This window comes from Somniosus microcephalus, chromosome 4 (assembly GCF_052327205.1).
Source record: "Somniosus microcephalus isolate GS21.2 chromosome 4, FLI_Smic_1.0, whole genome shotgun sequence".
In the NCBI taxonomy this organism is placed as follows: Eukaryota; Metazoa; Chordata; class Chondrichthyes; order Squaliformes; family Somniosidae; genus Somniosus; species Somniosus microcephalus.
This window is the reverse complement of record NC_140990.1, coordinates 314,160,240-314,179,708: the sequence shown is the minus strand read 5'-3', so window position 1 is coordinate 314,179,708 and position 19,469 is coordinate 314,160,240. Positions and strand designations below refer to the sequence as shown.

Genomic DNA, 19,469 nt, shown 5'->3' with positions numbered 1-19,469 from the left:
GGTGCGAGTTAGGACACGGGGCAGTGAGCACAGGGGTGATGGGTGAGTGGGACTTGGTGCGAGTTAGGACACGGGGCAGTGAGCACAGGGGTGATGGGTGAGTGGGACTTGGTGCGAGTTAGGACACGGGGCAGTGAGCACAGGGGTGATGGGTGAGTGGGACTTGGTGCGAGTTAGGACACGGGGCAGTGAGCACAGGGGGTGATGGGTGAACGGGACTTGGTGCGAGTTAGGACACGGGGCAGTGAGCACAGGGGTGATGGGTGAACGGGACTCAGTGCGAGTTAGGACACGGGGCAGTGAGCACAGGGGTGATGGGTGAACGGGACTCGGTGCGAGTTAGGACACGGGGCAGTGAGCACAGGGGGTGATGGGTGAACGGGACTTGGTGCGAGTTAGGACACGGGGCAGTGAGCACAGGGGTGATGGGTGAATGGGACTCGGTGCGAGTTAGGACATGGGGCAGTGAGCACAGGGGTGATGGGTGAACGGGACTTGGTGCGAGTTAGGACACGGGGCAGCAAGCACAGGGGTGATGGGTGAACGGGACTTGGTGCGAGTTAGGACACAGGGCAGTGAGCACAGGGGTGATGGGTGAGCGGGACTTGGTGCGAGTTAGGACACGGGGCAGTGAGCACAGGGGTGATGGGTGAAAGGGACTCAGTGCGAGTTAGGACACGGGGCAGCGAGCACAGGGGTGATGGGTGAACGGGACTTGGTGCGAGTTACGACACGGGGCAGTGAGCACAGGGGTGATGGGTGAGCGGGACTTGGTGCGAGTTAGGACACGGGGCAATGAGCACAGGGGTGATGGGTGAGCGGGACTTGGTGCGAGTTAGGACACGGGGAAGTGAGCACAGGGGTGATGGGTGAATGGGACTCGGTGCGCGTTAGGACACGGGGCAGTGAGCACAGGGGTGATGGGTGAACGGGACTCGGTGCGAGTTAGGACACGGGGCAGCGAGCACAGGGGTGATGGGTGAACGGGACTTGGTGTGAGTTAGGACACGGGGCAGTGAGCACGGGTTGATGGGTGAACGGGACTCGGTGCGAGTTAGGACACGGGGCAGTGAGCACGGGATGATGGGTGAATGGGACTTGGTGCGAGTTAGGACACGGGGCAGTGAGCACAGGGGTGATGGGTGAACGGGACTCGGTGCAAGTTAGGACACGGGGCAGTGAGCACAGGGGGTGACGGGTGAACGGGACTTGGTGTGAGTTAGGACACGGGGCAGTGAGCACAGGGGTGATGGGTGAACGGGACTCGGTGCGAGTTGGGACTCGGTGCGAGTTAGGACACGGGGCAGTGAGCACAGGGGTGATGGGTGAACGGGACTCGGTGCGAGTTAGGACACGGGGCAGTGAGCACAGGGGGTGATGGGTGAACGGGACTTGTTGCGAGTTAGGACACGGGGCAGTGAGCACAGGGGGTGATGGGTGAACGGGACTCGGTGCGAGTTAGGACACGGGGGCAGCAGAGTTTTGGATGAGCTGATGTTTACGGAGGCTGGAAGATGGGAGGCCGGCCAGGAGAGCGTTAGAATAGTCGAGTCTGGAGGTAACAAAGGCATGGATGAGGGTTTCAACAGCAGATGGGCTGAGGCAGGAAACGGGCGATGTCACAGAGGTGGAAGTAGGCGGTCTTGGTGATGGAGCGGACATGGAGTCGGAAGCTCAGCTCGTGGTCAAGTAGGACGGCGAGTTTGCGAACTGTCTGGTTCAGCCTCAGAATAGGTTGTGAAGCACAGGTGCGGGTTTGGGCCCGAGTCTGTACACACTGAGTGTCTTTGCATCTTATCTGTGTATCCTTACAGAACGGGAAATCCAGATTGTGCAGCAGCTGGAGGATCTGGAGGTGCGAGAGAACGACAACGCGGTCTTTGTCTGTGAAGTGTCTCACGAGGAGGTGAAGAGCGAATGGTTAAAGAATGGACACAAAATCAAATTGAACAGCACCGTCAAAATAAGACAGGAGGGTGAGCAGACTTTTGTGGGTTTTAAAGACAATATTGGCCCAGAAATTCGGGTCTCCACGGGTGAGTACGCACGGGGTACTCACCCGTAAGCCCAATGGAAGTGCCGGTTTCCTGCATGCACTGCGCATGCGCGGGAAACCGGCACTTCCGTTCCCCTGAAAGAAGGGGTTCAGAGGTCGAACACATGCGCGGGAGAGGCAGCGCGTGCGCATCAAACTTATGTTTTTTTCCCAGGTTTCTCCGGGAGGGTAAGTCTCCAGAAGTTAGTCATGTAAAAAGCAGGCGTAAGACCTGCTTTTAACAAGGTAAGTGGTGAATTAATTAAAATTAAAACATTTTTTCCACAGGTTTATTATTTTTAAATACTTTAAAGAAAGGTAAGTTTATTTTTAGCCCCGTTAGAAAATAAAATTATTTTTTTCAAAAATTTAAATTATTGTTTAAAATAGTTATTTCATGTAATTTATAGTTTATTTTAAAAATGTGATTTAAAAAAAAATTTATTTGAAGATTTAGTGATGTTTTGGGGCTTATAGTATTTATAGGTTTGACAGCTCTTCCTGTCAATTTTATGAATGGGCATTTCCCTGCTACCATTGGCTCCCCATGGCCCACGTGATCCCAGGGGATGCATCGAACTAACTGCGCCCCTGGGATACGCAAGCACTGCGCGCCGGCAGTTGCAGGAGGCCCAGGATCGGAATCCCACGCGGGCCCACAGCACAACGGCCGGCGCGCTAGGTAAGTGCGGGTCGGGGGCTTGCAAACCGCAGGAAGCCCCCGACCCGAATTTCTGGGCCATTATTGCTGGGTGACGGGCAGGGCAGTAGGTCAGACACCGAGCTTTCAAATCTGGGAGTTGGTTTCAAATCCAGCAAAGTACATTGGCAGTGTAGAGGGAGCTTTACTCTGTATCTAACCCGTGCTGTATCTGCCCTGGGAGTGTTTGATGGGACAGTGTAGAGGGAGCTTTACTCTGTATCTAACCCGTGCTGTACCTGCCCTGGGAGTGTTTGATGAGACAGTGTAGAGGGAGCTTTACTCTGTATCTAACCTATTATGTCCGTGAATGATTGAGACACGGACAGCAGAGTTAAACAAAACACGTCTTTACTGGTGGAAGTCAATAGTGAAAACTAAAACAACAGAGGCTCACTAACGCCTTTTATACAGAGGTGGTCACTGCCGGTACTGCAGTCTGAGACCAGTTATTCTCTTAAAGGTACATACACAACAATTCCTCCCCTTTTAGATAAACAGTACATAACATTCATTTAACAACTAAATGATAACTAATTACAATCACAATTACTGTTGCAAGATACATTGGTTAAGTTTAAGCAATTATAAGTTCAGTCTTTGAGGAGGCTTCCTGATTCTGTCTGGATAACGCCTCTTTGGGGTATCAGGTTCTTCTGGCAATGTTGAGTCGGGATCAATGTCGTTGTTTGGTTCATCTGCTTCCAATATTATCGGTTCTGCGGTAGTTGCAATTGGAACGTCGATTTCATTACCAGGTGTATCAGATCGTGGTGTGGAGTTGACGTTTTCCAGTGACTCTAGAATCTGGTCAGCATGGCGTCTTACAATGCTCTCCCCAACGTCCACGGTATACATGAGAGGTCCTTGTCGTGTACAAATCGTTCCTGGCTGCCATTTCTCAGTGCGGTAGTCCCGGGCCAAAACTGGTTGACCTATCTTAAAACTCCTGGTCGGCCTTTCATTCATATTCTGAAACTGCCTGTTCTCCACATCTCTTCGGACGTTTGGCTTAACCAAATCCAAGCGGCATCGTAGTCTTCGATTGAAGAACATCATGGCTGGAGTTTGGTTGGTAACCGCATGTGTCGCATTCCGGTAGGCAAACAAGAAGTTGTCCACCTTGTGTTGTAGGGGTATATCTTCATTACACATTGCCTTGATAGCCTTCTTGAATGTTTGGACAAACCTCTCGGCCAATCCATTAGTGGCTGGATGATATGGGGCAGATGTGTAATGCTTAACACCATTGTTCTTTAAGAACCTCCGGAACTCTTCAGACACAAACTGTGGTCCATTGTCAGAGCAAATCTGTTCAGGCAGCCCATTTCTGGCGAATATGGTTCGTAAAACTGTGATAGTTTTTTCCGTGGTGGTTGAGGACATTTTTATTACCTTTGGCCACTTTGAATGTGCATCCACCGCAATTAAAAACATCGAGTCCATGAAGGGACCAGCAAAATCAATGTGCACCCTTTGCCATGGAGATGAGGGCCACTCCCATGGATGCAGAGGAGCTTGTGGTGGGGCGTTTTGGACCTTCTGGCATCCTGCACAGCTCTTGGTCATCTCTTCGATTTCTCTATCGATTCCCGGCCACCACACAAGCGCTCTGGCTAAGTTCTTCATTTTTACCCCACCCAGATGACCCTCATGAAGCTCATTGAGCACTCTATCCGTCAACTTAGGTGGAATTACTACTCTGGATCCACACATCAACGTTCCTCTGCACACTGACAGCTGCTCTCTTCTCGGCGAGAATGCTGGCAGCAGTGGTTCGCCATGTGCTGGCCATCCCTTCACCGTTAAATCATAGACCCGTGATAGTGTCGGGTCATTCCGTGTTTCCTTTTCTATGTTTGCATTCGTCACAGGGAGACATTCGATTATGGTCGAGTGGAATAACTCCATTGGATCCACTGCAAGGTCTTCTTCTTCCACCGTCGGCAACGGTAGGCGTGACAATCCATCAGCATTTCCATGCTGTTTAGTTCCTTTGTACTCGATGTCATATTGGTGTGCCCCTAGGAAAAGGGACCATCTCTGCAGCCGTTGTGCTGTCATTATCGGTACGCCCTTCTGAGGGTTGAAAATGGAGACAAGAGGTTGATGATCGGTTAGTAGAGTAAATTTTTGACCGTGCAGGTAGTGATTGAACTTCTTCACCCCCCACACTAGGCTGAGGGCCTCTCTGTCAATCTGGGCGTAGTTACGCTCGGCAGAAGTTAACGAGCGTGACGCAAAAGCTATCGGCCTCTCTAAACCATCAAGGAATTTATGTGACAGTACCGCCCCAATGCCGTAGGGAGACGCATCACACGCCAGTCTGATCGGCAGTGCTGGGTTGTAGTGAGCCAATACTTCCCTCGAAGTGATTAAGTACTTACTCTTCTGAAAAGCACGCTTACAATCATCGCTCCATTTCCATGCTACCCCCATTCGTAGCAGGGCGTTCAGTGGGTGCAGAATTGTCGACAAATTCGGCAAAAACTTATGATAGTAATTCACCAATCCGAGGAATGACCTCAGTTGCGACACATTTTCAGGCGCTGGGGCCTTAACAACCGCTTCAATTTTGTCAGGGGACTTATGTAACCCCTCTTCATCAATCACGTGGCCACAATACGATATCTGTTTCTTAAAAAATTCGCACTTGGGGCAGTTAGCTCGCAGCCCATGTTCCCGTAGTCTAGTGAGCACCTGTTCTAGGTTGTTAAGGTGTTCACTGTCATCTTCACCCGTCACAAGGATGTCGTCCAAGTAACACTGAGTCCCCGGAATCCCTTGCAGGACTTGTTCCATCGCTCTTTGCCATATCGCCGGAGCCGATGCTACTCCGACTACCAATCGATGATACTGGTAAAGACCTTTGTGAGTGTTTATCGTGAGATACTTCCTAGAGGACTCTTCAACCTCCATCTGCAAATATGCTTGTGCTAGGTCAATTTTTGTAAAACGCTTCCCTCCAGACAGTGAGGCGAAGATGTCTTCTATCCTTGGAAGGGGATATTGTACTGTGTGAAGGACTGGGTTCACCGTCACCTTGAAATCCCCACAGATGTGAATCTTCCTTGGCTCCCCGGACTTATTGCTTAACGTTTTCTTCATGACAGGAACGATGGGTGTCGCCCACTCGCTCCAGTCGACCTTAGACAACACGCCCGCCTTCTCCAGATTCTCCAGTTCTGCCTCGACGGCTGGGCGAATTGCATATGGTACCGGTCTTGCTTTGAAAAACTTGGGAACTGCATTCTCTTCTATTTTTATCGAGGCAGTTACGCCTTTAAGCGTGCCCAGTTCTTGTTGAAATACCTCTTTGGCGTTAGTTAAGATTATTGACAATCGTCCAGGAGTGACGTCTTCATCTTTTTTACCGTCCACCATCATTGCATGAATGGAGTGCCAATCTAAGTTTATCTTCCTGATCCATTCCCATCCCAATAACGGTGGTCCACCATTTGGCAGTATGTAGAGATACAATTTCCGTATTTTCTTGCCGTTGTATTCGACAGGCACCCTTATTTTTCCTCTGGGGTATACTTTTTGCCCCGTATACGTCATCAAGACGATGGATGTCTCTCTCAAGGGTATGTGTGAAAATAGCCGCTCGTAGTCTCGTCGATTCATGACGGTTAGCGCTGATCCTGTATCCAATTCCATTTTAACTTGGGACCCTGCTATCGTGAGGGTGACCCAAATGGTTCGGTGATCCTCTTTTGCGATTACATTGTGAAGTTTGAGACAGCTTAGTCTCCTGTTCCCGGATTCACTATCGCTCATCTGGTCTTCGGAACTACTGTCCGTCATATTTTGTACTTTCTTGTACGGTTCCTTAGTAGCCTTTTTGTTGTCGCTGGTCTTCTTCCCAGACCTGCAAACTCGTGCAACCCATCTTCCCGCATTGCCTGCATATTTTGTCTTTGGACCAGCAGTCCTTCTGGTCATGGTTAGTTCTGCCGCAGCGATAACATTTTGCAAATCCCCGTGTCATTTCGTGGGTGCCGTATTCCTGTGGTTTTTGTTGAATTTCTGCAGCTCCCCTGGCTGCTGCTTCATACGATACTGCCACGCTGAAAGCCTTATCTAGCGTCAGCTCTTTCTCTGAGAGTAACTTCTTCTGTGTTCCTTCACTCAGGAGTCCACAGACAAATTTGTCCCGTAGGGTATCTGCCAGTCCTGCTCCAAACTGGCAGTGCTTTGATAGCTTGCGTAGTTCCATAAGATACTCAGCATTGCTCTCATCTTTGTGCTGAGTTCTCCTGTGAAATTTAAATCTTTCTGCTATCAACAGCGGTGCAGGGTTTAGGTGTTCCTGTAGGACAGCAACAATTTCATTAAAACTCTTCGCCTTCGGTTTGGCTGGAGTAATCAGGTCCCGCAATAGGCCGTACGTTCTAGCGCCCATTAAGTTTAACAATATCGATGCCATTTTCTCCTCCGCTATTTCGTTTGCCTCGAAATATACCTCGACTCTTTCCACATACGTGGTCCAGTCCTCTATTGTATTATCAAAAGCAGTGATACAGCCAGTCTTCGGCATCTTGCAAATCTAAAATGGCGCCTCCCGCGCTTTGCCTTCTTCCCCGATTTAACAAAATGGCGCCTCCCGCGCTTTGCCTTCTTCCCTGCTGTTGTTAGCGCTGCTTTCCGCGGTTCCCGTTGCAACCTGCAGCTCCTCGCGGTTTCTTGCGCGTTTAATATTTTTTTTTAAATTATTTTCCCGTCATGGAACAACCCTGTGGGACTCTTGCCTCCCTCTTCGCGGGTCTATACGCAGCCCGGCTTCGTAGCACCGGCCGCGCCCTGTGTGCTCCACCCTCTCTCTTCTTCCCGACAACGCTGCTCGGCCCCGTTGCAAACCACCCACTCGAGTTCGCGACCGCCACAGCCCAGGAAAGATCAGTGCACTACCTGCCACCAGCCCGATTAGCTGAAGCACCGTCGACAGGAACCAGGCCCCGCATCCGACAGCTTCTCCAGCAATCTTCAACTCTGCAACACAGGGCGGATGCCCACGGTCGACGCCCGTTTCTACTGCCTCTTACTTTCTTTTCTTTCTGGCCTCGACCTCTGCTCACTTCGCTGTAGGAATGGATCCCAGGAGGTGGTGCAGACTGTAGGTAGGTTCGTATCTGCTCGTCGCCAGTATTATGTCCGTGAATGATTGAGACACGGACAGCAGAGTTAAACAAAACACGTCTTTACTGGTGGAAGTCAATAGTGAAAACTAAAACAACAGAGGCTCACTAGCGCCTTTTATACAGGGGTGGTCACTGCCGGTACTGCAGTCTGAGACCAGTTATTCTCTTAAAGGTACATACACAACATAACCCGTGCTGTATCTGCCCTGGGAGTGTTTGATGGGACAGTGTAGAGGGAGCTTTACCCTGTATCTAACCCGTGCTGTACCTGCCCTGGGAGTGTTTGATGGGACAGTGTAGAGGGAGTTTTACTCTGTAGCTAACCCATGCTGTACGTGTGTGCACATGTGCACTTGTTTGTGTGTGCTTGTGTGAGTGTAGCTGAGAACAGAATTGGACTAGGCAGTGATGCACTCCAATGACTTGCCTGACCCTCGTTCTCTGGCTTCCCCTGTGTGCAATGATTACCTGGACCAGGGCGATTCAGCACCTTGAGACGATGGGAACAATTTTCCACACGATGGAAAGTCAACTTGTTTTCCATCCCGTTTGCCCAGGGACCAAGCATTTCCTGCTGATATGCAACGTGAGGGCGGAGGATGCAGGGGAGATCCAATTTACAGCCAAGAACGTCGAGTCTGTGGCTCGTCTAGATGTTAACGGTAAGTCTGCCACTTATTCCTCAGTCCCATTTCCTTTTACATTCAACAATGGGATCCTCTCCTCTAAGTGTGCACTGGAGTGGGACTTGAACCCACGACTTTCTGTCTCAATGGGTAGCACTCTCGCCTCTGAGTCAGAAGGTTGTTGGTTCAAGTCCCACTCCAGAGACTTGAGCCCATAATCTAGGCTGACACTCCCAGTGCAGTACTGAGGGAGTGCTGCACTGTCGGAGATGCCGTTAAACCCCGTCTGCCCTCTCAGGTGGACGTTAAAAATCCCACGGCACTATTTGGAAGAAGAGCAGGGGATTTTTCTCCGGTGTCCTGGCCAATATTTATCCCTCAACCACCATCGTAAAAACAGATTATCTGGACATTATCTCATTGCTGTTTGTGGGATCTTGCTGTGTGCAAATTGGCTGCCGTGTTTCCTACATTACAACAGTGACTGCACTTCAAAAAGTACTTCATTGACTTCAGGCGCTTTGGGATGTCCTGAACGGTGCTATATAAATGCAAATCTTTAATTGGGTGGGGGGAGGGCCATGCAAGTGGCTGTTCCCCCTCCCTTAAGCCTAAACCATGAGTGACGCGGGAATCTCTTGGGTACGACGCAAGCCGAGATGGGGCAGTGGGGGAATCTCTTGGGTGCGACGCAAGCCAAGATGGGGCAGTGGGGGAATCTCTTGGGTGCGACGCAAGCCGAGAAGGGGCAGTGGGGGAATCTCTTGGATGCGACACAAGCCGAGAAGGGGCAGTGGGGGAATCTCTTGGGTGTGACACAAGCTGAGATGGGGCAGTGGGGGAATCTCTTGGGTGTGACACAAGCTGAGATGGGGCAGTGGGGGAATCTCTTGGGTGTGACACAAGCTGAGATGGGGCAGTGGGGGAATCTCTTGAATGCGACACAAGCTGAGATGGGGCAGTGGGGGAATCTCTTGAATGCGACACAAGCTGAGAAGGGGCAGTGGGGGAATCTCTTGGATGCGACACAAGCTGAGAAGGGGCAAGGGGCAATGTTCCCTTTGAGCTGCATGGCCGCGCAGCTCTCTGGACCTCACGTGCAGCCAGCTCGCCAGCTTTTCAATGGGAAAAACTGCGCACGCGTGTTATTTTGAATGGGCCACGCACCCATAAAAAATGAACGGGACCATTGGCAAGGAGGGAATCCCTTGGGTGCGACTCGAGATACGAAGGGGCGGGGGGGGGTGGAATCTCTTGGGGAGGTGACGCATTCCTCTGACATCGCTCTCTCTCCGTCTCTTCCCCTCAGAGCTCCCGATCAAGATTGTCAAGCCGCTGCGGGACAAGACGGCGCTGGAGAAGCACAAGGTCATCCTGGAGTGTAAGGTCTCCAAGCCGCGCGCCAGGGTGCGTTGGTACCGGGGCAGCGAGGAGCTCCATTCCGTGGGCAAGTACGAGATCTGCAGCGACGACTGCTACCGCCAGCTGATCATTCACGACGTCAGCTTCGAGGATGAGGACACCTACACCTGCGACGCCTTCGATGACTGCTCATCCGCCAAGGTCCTGGTGGAAGGTACCTTGGGCAATCCGCACTCCAGCGGCCTCGGTGGCTGCAGGCCCAACCCCGGTGTGGCTACTGAAGGGGGCACAGGCATGGTGGGCCGTATGGCCTCCTTCTGCGCTGTATCTTTCTATAACTGTCAAATCGGAACCAGGCCATTCGGGGGTGATACACAGACTCATAGAAGCTTACAGTACGGAAAGAGGCCATTCAGCCCATCGTGCCTGTGCCGGCTCGTCTGGGGCTTAAAGGGTCAAATTATGAGCGCTGATTGCATAGACTAGGCTTGTATTCCCTTGAGTATAGAAGATTAAGGGGGGGGATCTAATTGAGGTGTTTAAGATGATTAAATTTTTCGATAGGGTGGAGAGAGAGAAACTATTTCCTCTGGTGGGGGGAGTCCAGAACAAGGGGGCATAACCTTAAAATTAGAGCCAGGCCGTTCAGGGATGATGTCAGGAAGCACTTCTTCACACAAAGGGGAGTGGAAATCTGGAAACTCTCCCCAAAAAGCTGTTGAGGCTGAGGGGGGGTCAATTGGAAATGTCAAAACTGTAATCGGTAGATTTTTGTTGGGTAAGGGTATTAATGGTTTCGGAACCAAGGCAGGTAAATGGAGTTAGGATACAGATCAGCCGTGATCTGATTGAATGGCGGAACAGGCTGGAGGGGCTGAATGGCCTCCTCCTGTTCCTGTGTTCCTCAGGTACGAAGAGAGAGTGCAAGCGAGAGAGGGAGAAAGGGAAAGAGAGACAGCACGCGAGAGAAAGAAAAGAGGAAAGAAACAGAGAAAGAGGGGGAAAAAAAGGAACAGAAAGAGAGAACAAAAGAGAGAAACCGCGAGTCCCATTGGAATGAGGTGTTTTCCCAATTGACTTTGTTCCAGAACAAGCCATTCTGATGGTGAGGGAACTGGTGGATGTGGAGGTGACGGCTCCGGGGGAGGCCCAGCTGGAGTGCGAGGTGTCGGTGCCGGTGATCAGACCCCCACAGTGGAGCCTCAATGGGCAGGCCCTTCAGAACGGAAACGGGGTCCGTGTGGAAAACAAGGGCACCGTCCAGCGGCTCATCCTGAGCAAAACGTCCCCCGGCATGAGCGGGGTGGTGAAGTTCACCACGGGGAAGGCGCGCTCCAGCGCACAGCTCACCGTCAAAGGTAAAACTTCAACAGAAGGATTTAGCGCGGTGTAATCGGTAGATCAACCATAACTTGTGTTAGTTCAGCGCCGATAACATAGCAAAACGGCCCAAGGCGCTTCACAGGAACATTATCAAACAAAATTTGACACCGAGCCACATTAGGACAGGTGACCAAAAGCTTGGTCAAAGAAGTAGGATTTAAAGAGAGGCGGAGAGATTTAGGGAGGGAATTCCAGAGCTTAGGGCCTCAGCAGCTGAAGACACGGTGAAGTATTTAAAATCGGGGCAACAGTTAGTGTACAGATATCTCCCTGAGAGAGAGGGACTGAGAGACACCAGTCAGTGTACAGATACCTCCCTGAGGGAGGGGGGACTGAGAGACATCAGTCAGAGTACAGATATCTCCCTGAGAGAGAGGGACTGAGAGACACCAGTCACTGTACAGATATCTCCCTGAGAGAGAGGGACTGAGAGACAGCAGTCACTGTACAGATATCTCCCTGAGAGAGAGAGGGACTGAGAGACACCAGTCAGTGTACAGATATCTCCCTGAGGGAGAAGGACTGAGAGACACCAATCAGTGTACAGATATCTCCCTGAGGGAGAGGGGACTGAGAAACACCAGTTAGTGTACAGATATCTCCCTGAGGGAGAGAGACTGAGAGACACCAGTCAGTGTACAGATATCTCCCTGAGAGAGGGGACTGAGAGACACCAGTCAGTGTACAGATATCTCCCTGAGGGAGAGGGGACTGAGAGACACCAGTCAGTGTACAGATAGCTCCCTGAGGGAGGGGGGACTCAGAGACACCAGTCAGTGTACAGATATCTCCCTGAGAGAGGGACTGAGAGACACCAGTCAGTGTACAGATATCTCCCTGAGAGAGAGGGACTGAGAGACACCAGTCAGTGTACAGATATCTCCCTGAGAGAGAGGGACTGAGAGACACCAGTCAGTGTACAGATATCTCCCTGAGAGAGAGGGGACTGAGAGACACTAGTCAGTGTACAGATATCTCCATGAGGGAGGGGGGACTGAGAGACACCAGTCAGAGTACAGATATCTCCCTGAGGGAGAGGGGACTGAGAGACACCAGTTAGTGTACAGATATCTCCCTGAGGAAGAGGGGACTAAGAGACACCAGTCAGTGTACAGATATCTCCCTGAGGGAGAGGGGACTGAGAGACACAAGAATACCCTCAGTCAACTAGTCCTGGGACTCAGTGAAGTAACTACTAACAATAACCAGCCCCAGGACAGTGACAGCGTAACACAAAGAATTCGACCCAACACAATCGTCGCTAAGCAAAAGGAAAAATGTCTGTCATATTGGGCAGAAACAACAAAAACCCAAAGCAAACTCAATTGCTACTTGGCCCTAAACAGACAATACAACATGGCTGATTACCTGACCATGGTAAAGGATAGCAAACTGAGAAAAACTTTGACAATGTACAGACTTAGTGAACATAGCCTGGCGATCGAAAAAGGTAGACACAGACAGACCCGGCTACCAAGAGAGGACAGGATATGCTCTCACTGCAGTCAGGGAGTGGTGGAGACAGAGATGCACTTCCTCACAACTTGTAGAAAATATCAGGGCATAAGGGAGAATTTCTACCCAAAATTCACAAAAATATGTCCGGAATTCAGAAATTTGATTGACGACCAAAAACTCCCATACCTACTAGGGGAAGAGAGAAATTGTGTAACACTAGCGGCACACTATGTTACAGCTTGCCATAAACAGAGGGACAACCACTAAATATAAGAAAAGAGTATATATAAATTATATGAATGTATATTTATACACTCAGGGATATATCTGTCTATACACTGTATGGATAGATCTGTATTTTTGTGAACAAACATGAATGTTTTCCGATGCTTTGGCAACATAAGATGTAACTTGTCATGCCAATAAAGCGATTTGAATTGAATTGAATTGAATTGAATAGTGTACAGATATCTCCCTGAGGGAGAGGGACTGAGAGACACCAGTCAGTGTACAGATATCTCCCCGAGGGAGAAGGACTGAGGGACACCAGTTAGTGTACAGATATCTCCCTGAGAGAGAGGGACTGAGGGACACCAGTCTTCAACTATCCTAATATAGACTGGGATAGTAATAGTGTAAAGGGCAGAGAGGGGGAAGAATTTCTGAAATGTGCTCAGGAAGACTTTCTTGATCAGTATGTTTCCGGCCCAATGAGGAAGGAGGCATTGCTGGATCTGGTTCTGGGGAATGAGGTGGGTCAAGTGGAGCAAGTGTCAGTAGGGGAACATTTAGGGAACAGTGATCATAGTATCATAAGGTTTAGATTAGCTATGGAAAAGGATGGAGCAATCTAGAGTAAAAATACTTAATTGGAGGAAGGCAAATTTCAGTGGGTTGAAAATGGATCTGGCCCGGGTAAATTGGAATCAAAGATTGGCAGGCAAAACTGTAATTGAACAATGGGCTGCCTTTAAAGAGGAGATGGTTCGGGTACAGTCAAGGTACATTCCCACAAGGGGGAAAGGTAGGGCAACTAAAGAGATAGAGAGTAAGATGAAGCAGAAAAAGAGTGCGTATGACAGATGTCAGGTTGAGAATACAAGTGAGAAACAGGCTGAATATAGAAAGTTCAGAGGGGAAGTGGAAAAGAAAATAAGAGGGGCAAAGAGAGGGTATGAGAATAGATTGGCAGCCAACATAAAATGCAATTCAAAAATCTTCTGTAGGCATATAAATAATAAACGGGTAATAAGAGGGGTGGGGCCGATTAATGATCAAAAAGGAGACCTATACATGGAGGCAGAGGGTATGGCTGAGGTACTAAATGAGTACTTTGCACCTGTCTTCGCCAAGGAAGAAGATGCTGCCAAAGTCACAGTGAAAGAGGAGGTAGTGGAGATGCTGGATGAGATAAAAATTGATAAAGAGGAGGTACTAGAAAGGCTGGCTGTACTTAGTTAGCAAGTCACCAGAAGCGGATGGGATGCATCCTAGGATGGTGAGGGAAGATAAGGAGGAAATTGCGGAGGTACTGGCCATAATCTTCCAATCCGCCTTAGGCGGGGGTGGTGCCAGAGGACTGGAGAATTGTAAACGTTACTTCCTTGTTCAAAAAAGGGTGCAAGTATAAACCCAGCAACTACAGGCCAGTCAGTTTAACCTCAGTAGTGGGGAAGCTTTTAGAAACGATAATCAGGGACAAAGTTAAGAGTCACTTGGATAAGTATGGATTAATTAAGGAAAGCCAGCACAGATTTGTTAAAGGCAGATCGTGTTTAACTAACCTTATCGAGTTTTTTGATTAGGTAACAAAGAGAGTTGATAAGGGCAATGTGGTTGATGTGGTGTACCTGGACTTCCAAAAGGCGTTTGATAAAGTACCACATAATAGGCTTACCAGCAAAGTTGAAGCCCATGGAATAAAAGGGACAGTGGCAGCATGAATACGGAATTGGCTAAGTGACAGGAAACAGAGAGTAGTGGTGAACGGTTGTTTTTTGAACTGGAGGAAGGTATACTGTGGTATTCCCCAGGGGTCGGTATTAGGACCACTGCTTTTCTTGATATATATTAATGACTTGGGTGTACAGGGCACAATTTCAAAATTTACAGATGAGACAAAACTTGGAAGTATAGTGAACAGTGAGGAGGATAGTGATAGACTTCAGGAAGACATAGACAGGCTGGTGGAATGGGCGGACACGTGGCAGATGAAATTTAACACAGAAAAGTGCGAAGTGATACATTTTGGTCGGAAGAATGAGGAGAGGACATATAAACTAAAGGGTACAATCCTGAAGGGGGTGCAGGAACAGAGAGACCTGGGGGTATATGTGCACAAATCATTGAAGGTGGCAGGGCAGGTTGAGAAAGTGTTTAAAAAAGCATATGGGATCTTGGGCTTCATAAATAGAGGCAGAGTACAAAAGCAAGGAAGTTATGATGAACTTTCATAAAACACTGGTCTGGCCTCAAACTGGAGTATTGTGTTCAATTCTGGGTGCCGCACTTTAGGAAGGATGTGAAGGCCTTACAGAGGGTGCAGAAAAGATTTACGAGAATGGTTCCAGGGATGAGGAACTTCAGTTACATGGATAGACTGGAGAAGCTGGGGTTGTTCTCCTTGGAGCAGAGAAGGTTGCGATTTGATAGAGGTGTTCAAAATCATGAGGGGTCGAGACAGAGCAAATAGAGAGAGACTGTTCCCATTGGCGGAAGGGTCGAGAACCAGAGGGCACAGATTTAAGGTGATTGGCAGAAGAACCAAAGGTGACATGAGGAAAAACTTTTTTACGCAGCGAGTGGTTAGGATCTGGAATGCACGGCCTGAAAGGGTGGTGGAGGCAGATTCAATCGTGGCTTTCAAAAGGGAATTGGATAAGTACCTGAAGGAAAAAAAATTCCAGGGCTACAGGGAAAGGGCGGGGGAGTGGGACTAGCTAAATTGCTCTTGCAGAGAGCTGGCATGGGCATGACGGGCCGAATGGCCTCTTTCTGTGCGGTAACCATTCTATGATTATATGATTCTAATATACAGATATCTCCCTGAGAGAGGAGACTGAGAGATACCAGTCAGTGTACAGATATCTCCGAGAGAGAGCGACTGAGAGACACCACTCAGTGTACAGATATCTCCCTGAGAGAGAGGGACTGAGAGACACCAGTCAGTGTACAGATATCTCCCTGAGAGAGAGGGACTGAGACACACCAGTCAGTGTACAGATATCTCCCTGAGAGAGAGGGACTGAGAGACACCAGTCAGTGTACAGATATCTCCGAGAGAGCGACTGAGAGACACCACTCAGTGTGCAGATATCTCCCTGAGAGAGCGCGACTGAGGGACACCAGTCAGTGTACAGATATCTCCCTGAGAGAGCGGGACTGAGAGACACCAGTCAGTGTACAGATATCTCCCTGAGAGAGAGGGACTGAGAGACACCAGTCAGTGGACTGATATCTCCCTGAGAGAGCAGGACTGAGAGACACCAGTCAGTGTACAGATATCTCCCTGAGAGAGTGGGACTGAGAGACACCAGTCAGTGTACAGATATCTCCCTGCGAGAAAGGGACTGAGGTATACCATGCAGTGTTAGAGATATATAATTAAGGATCAATTCAGATAATTAAATTAGCTTTAGCATGCGTTAAAATCCCCATCATTACAGCAACTTGGTTTGGGAGGTACTGCAATGCCCAGGTGCAGCCACCAGATGCCAGTGGTGTGCTTCTAGTGCTCAGGCTCAAGCTGATCAATGGCCTCATTCACTCAAAGCCCGCCACAATCCACGGGCCAATAAATAGGCCTGAGGCTGCTCCGGTTGGTGTTCACCGTGTATTCCCAGCGCTGCTTGACAGTGTTTTATAGCACAGCCTTCCCACCTCAACAGTGAGGCCCGAATGCCCCTCTCCCCTGTCTACAGTGAGGCCCCAATTCCCCTCTCCCCCTGTCTACAGTGAGGCCCCAATGCCCCTCTCCCCCTGTCTACAGTGAGGCCCCAATGCCCCTCTCCTCCTGTCTATCACAGTGAGGCCTCAATGCCCCTCTCCCCCTGTCTACAGCGAGGCCCCAATGCCCCTCTCCCCTTGTTTACAGTGAGGCCTCAATGCCCCTCTCCCCCTGTCTATCACAGTGAGGCCTCAATGCCCCTCTCCCCCTGTCTACAGTGAGGCTCCAATGCCCCTCTCCTCCTGTCTATCACAGTGAGGCCCCAATGCCCCTCTCCTCCTGTCTATCACAGTGAGGCCCCAATGCCCCTCTCCCCCTGTCTACAGTGAGGCCCCAATGCCCATCTCCCTCTGTCTACAGTGTGGCCCCAATGCTCCTCTCCCCCTGTCTATAAAAGTGTGGCCCCAATGCCCCTCTCCCCCTGTCTACAGTGAGGCCTCAATGACTCTCTCCCCCTGTCTACAGTGAGGCCCCAATGTCCCTCTCCCCCTGTCTACAGCGAGGCCCCAATGCCCTTCTCCCCCTGTCTACAGTGAAGCCTCAATGCCCCTCTCCCCATGTCTACAGTGAGGCCTCAGTGCCCCCCTCCCCCTCTCTACAGTGAGGCCCCAATGCCCCTCTCCTCCTGTCTACAGTGAGGCCCCAATGCCCCTCTCCCCTGTCTACAGTGAGGCCCCAATGCCCCTCTCACCCTGTCTACAGTGTGGCCCCGATGCCCCTCTCCCACTATCTACAGTGACGACCCAATGCCCCTCACCCCTGTCTATAGTGAGGCCCCAATGCCCCTCACCCCTTGTCTACAGTGAGGCCCCAATGCCCCTCTCCCCTGTCTACAGTAAGGCCCCAATACCCCTCTCCCACTGTCTACAGTGAGGCCCCAATGCTCCTCTCCCCCTGTCTACAGTGAGGCCTCAATGCCCCTCTCCCTGTCTACAGTGAGGTCCGAATACCCCTCTCCCCCTATCACAGTGATGACCCAATGCCCCTCTCCCCCTGTCTACAGTGAGGCCTCAATGCCCCTCTCCCCCTGTCTACAGTGAGGCCCCAAAGCCCCTCTCCCCCTGTCTACAGTGAGGCCCCAATGCCCCTCTCCCCCTGTCTACAGTGAAGCCCCAATGCCCCTCTCCCCCTGTCTACAGTGAGGCCCCAATGCCCCTCTCCCCCTGTCTACAGTGAGGCCCCAATGCCCCTCTCCCCCTGTCTACAGTGAGGCCTCAATGCCCCTCTCCCCCTCTCTACAGTGAGGCCCCAATGCCCCTCTCCCCGTCTACAGTGAGGCCTCAATGCCCCTCTCCCCTGTCTACAGTGAGGCCTCAATGCCCCTCTCCCCGTCTACAGTGAGGCCTCAATGCCCCTCTCCCTGTCTACAGTGAGGTCCGAATACCCCTCTCCCCCTGTCTATCACAGTGATGACCCAATGCCCCTCTCCCCCTGTCTACAGTGAGGCCTCAATGCTCCTCTCCCCCTGTCTACAGTGAGGCCCAAAGCCCCTCTCCCCCTGTCTACAGTGAGGCCCCAATGCCCCTCTCCCCCTCTCTACAATGAGGCCCCAATGCCCCTCTCCCCCTATAACAGTGAGGAGTGAAGGGGCTATGTTCTGAGGTACAACTTTTCTGTTGCTGTCGGTTAATAGCGCAACCTGAAAATCTCTTCCTCCCCAATTCGCTTTCTCTACAAATTAACATACACATTTACATCGAGTCGATAGCAAAATACTGCAGATGTTGGAAATCCGAAATAACAACAGAAAATGCTGGAAACAGCACAGAAACCGCCCATTCGGCCCAACTGGTCCGTGCCAGTGCTTACACTCCATATGATCCTCCTCCCACCCTACTTAATCTCACCCCATCAGCATATCCTTCTATTCCTTTCTCTCTCATGTACTTACATCTCCCTCATGTCAGCCATGGCTCAGTGGGTAGCACTCTCGCCTCTGAGTTCAGAGTCCCACTCCCAGCGACTTGAGCACAAAAATCTAGGCTGACACTCCAGGGCAGTACTGAGGGTATGAGTCATAACGACACAGAAGGAGGCCATTCGGCCCATTGTGTCCGTGCCGGCTCTCCGTAGAGCAATCCAGTCAGTCCCATTCCCCCGCTCTATCCCCGTAGCCCTGCAAGTTTATTTCCCTCAAGTGCCTATCCAGTCTCCCCTTGAAAACATTGAGTGTCTCCGCTTCCACCACTTCCGTCAGCAGCGAGTTCCAGGTCCTCACCACTCGCTGCATAAAAAAGTTTTTCTTCACATCCCCCCTGTATCTTGCCCAAAACCTTAAATCTGTGTCCCCTAGTCCTTGTACCATCAACCATCGTCTAGTCTATCCAAACCCATCATAATCTTGTACACCTCTATCAAATCACCCCTCAACCTCTTTTGCTCTAATGAAAACAAATCCAGCTTCTCCAACCTGTCCTTGTAGCTAAGATCCCCCATCCCTGGAACCATTCTGGTAAATCTCCTCTGTACCTTCTCAAGGGTCTTCACATCCTTCCTAAAGTGTGGTGACCAGAACAGGACGCAATACTCCAGTTGTGGCCTAACCAGCGCTTTATAAAGATTCAGCATAACTTCTCTACTTTTGTACTCCATACCTCTATTTATGAAGCCCAAGATCCCATATGCTTTGTTAACCACTCTCTCAATATGTCCCACCACCTCAGGGACCTATGCACATTAACTCCCAGGTCCCTCTGTCCCTGCACACTCTTTAAAACTGTGCCATTAAGTGTATATTGCCTCTCCCTGTTCCTTCTGCTAAAATGCATCACCTCACACTTCTCTGTATTAAATTCCATCTGCCACTTGTCTGCCCATT

At 50.4% G+C, this 19,469-nt stretch overlaps 1 protein-coding gene across 5 annotated transcripts in view; it reads left to right on the top strand.

The window, feature by feature from the left end:
* Window positions 1-19,469, top strand: part of LOC147120616 (obscurin-like protein 1) — a 159,840-nt gene that overhangs the window by 137,584 nt on the left and 2,787 nt on the right. For all 5 annotated transcript variants that reach the window (XM_085986751.1, XM_085986749.1, XM_085986752.1 and 2 more), the window contains 4 exons: window positions 1,815-1,976; window positions 8,434-8,538; window positions 9,812-10,078; window positions 10,953-11,222. In XM_085986751.1, coding sequence (XP_085842877.1) covers window positions 1,815-1,976; window positions 8,434-8,538; window positions 9,812-10,078; window positions 10,953-11,222 — 804 coding nt within the window. The remainder of the gene's footprint in view (window positions 1-1,814; window positions 1,977-8,433; window positions 8,539-9,811; window positions 10,079-10,952; window positions 11,223-19,469) is intronic.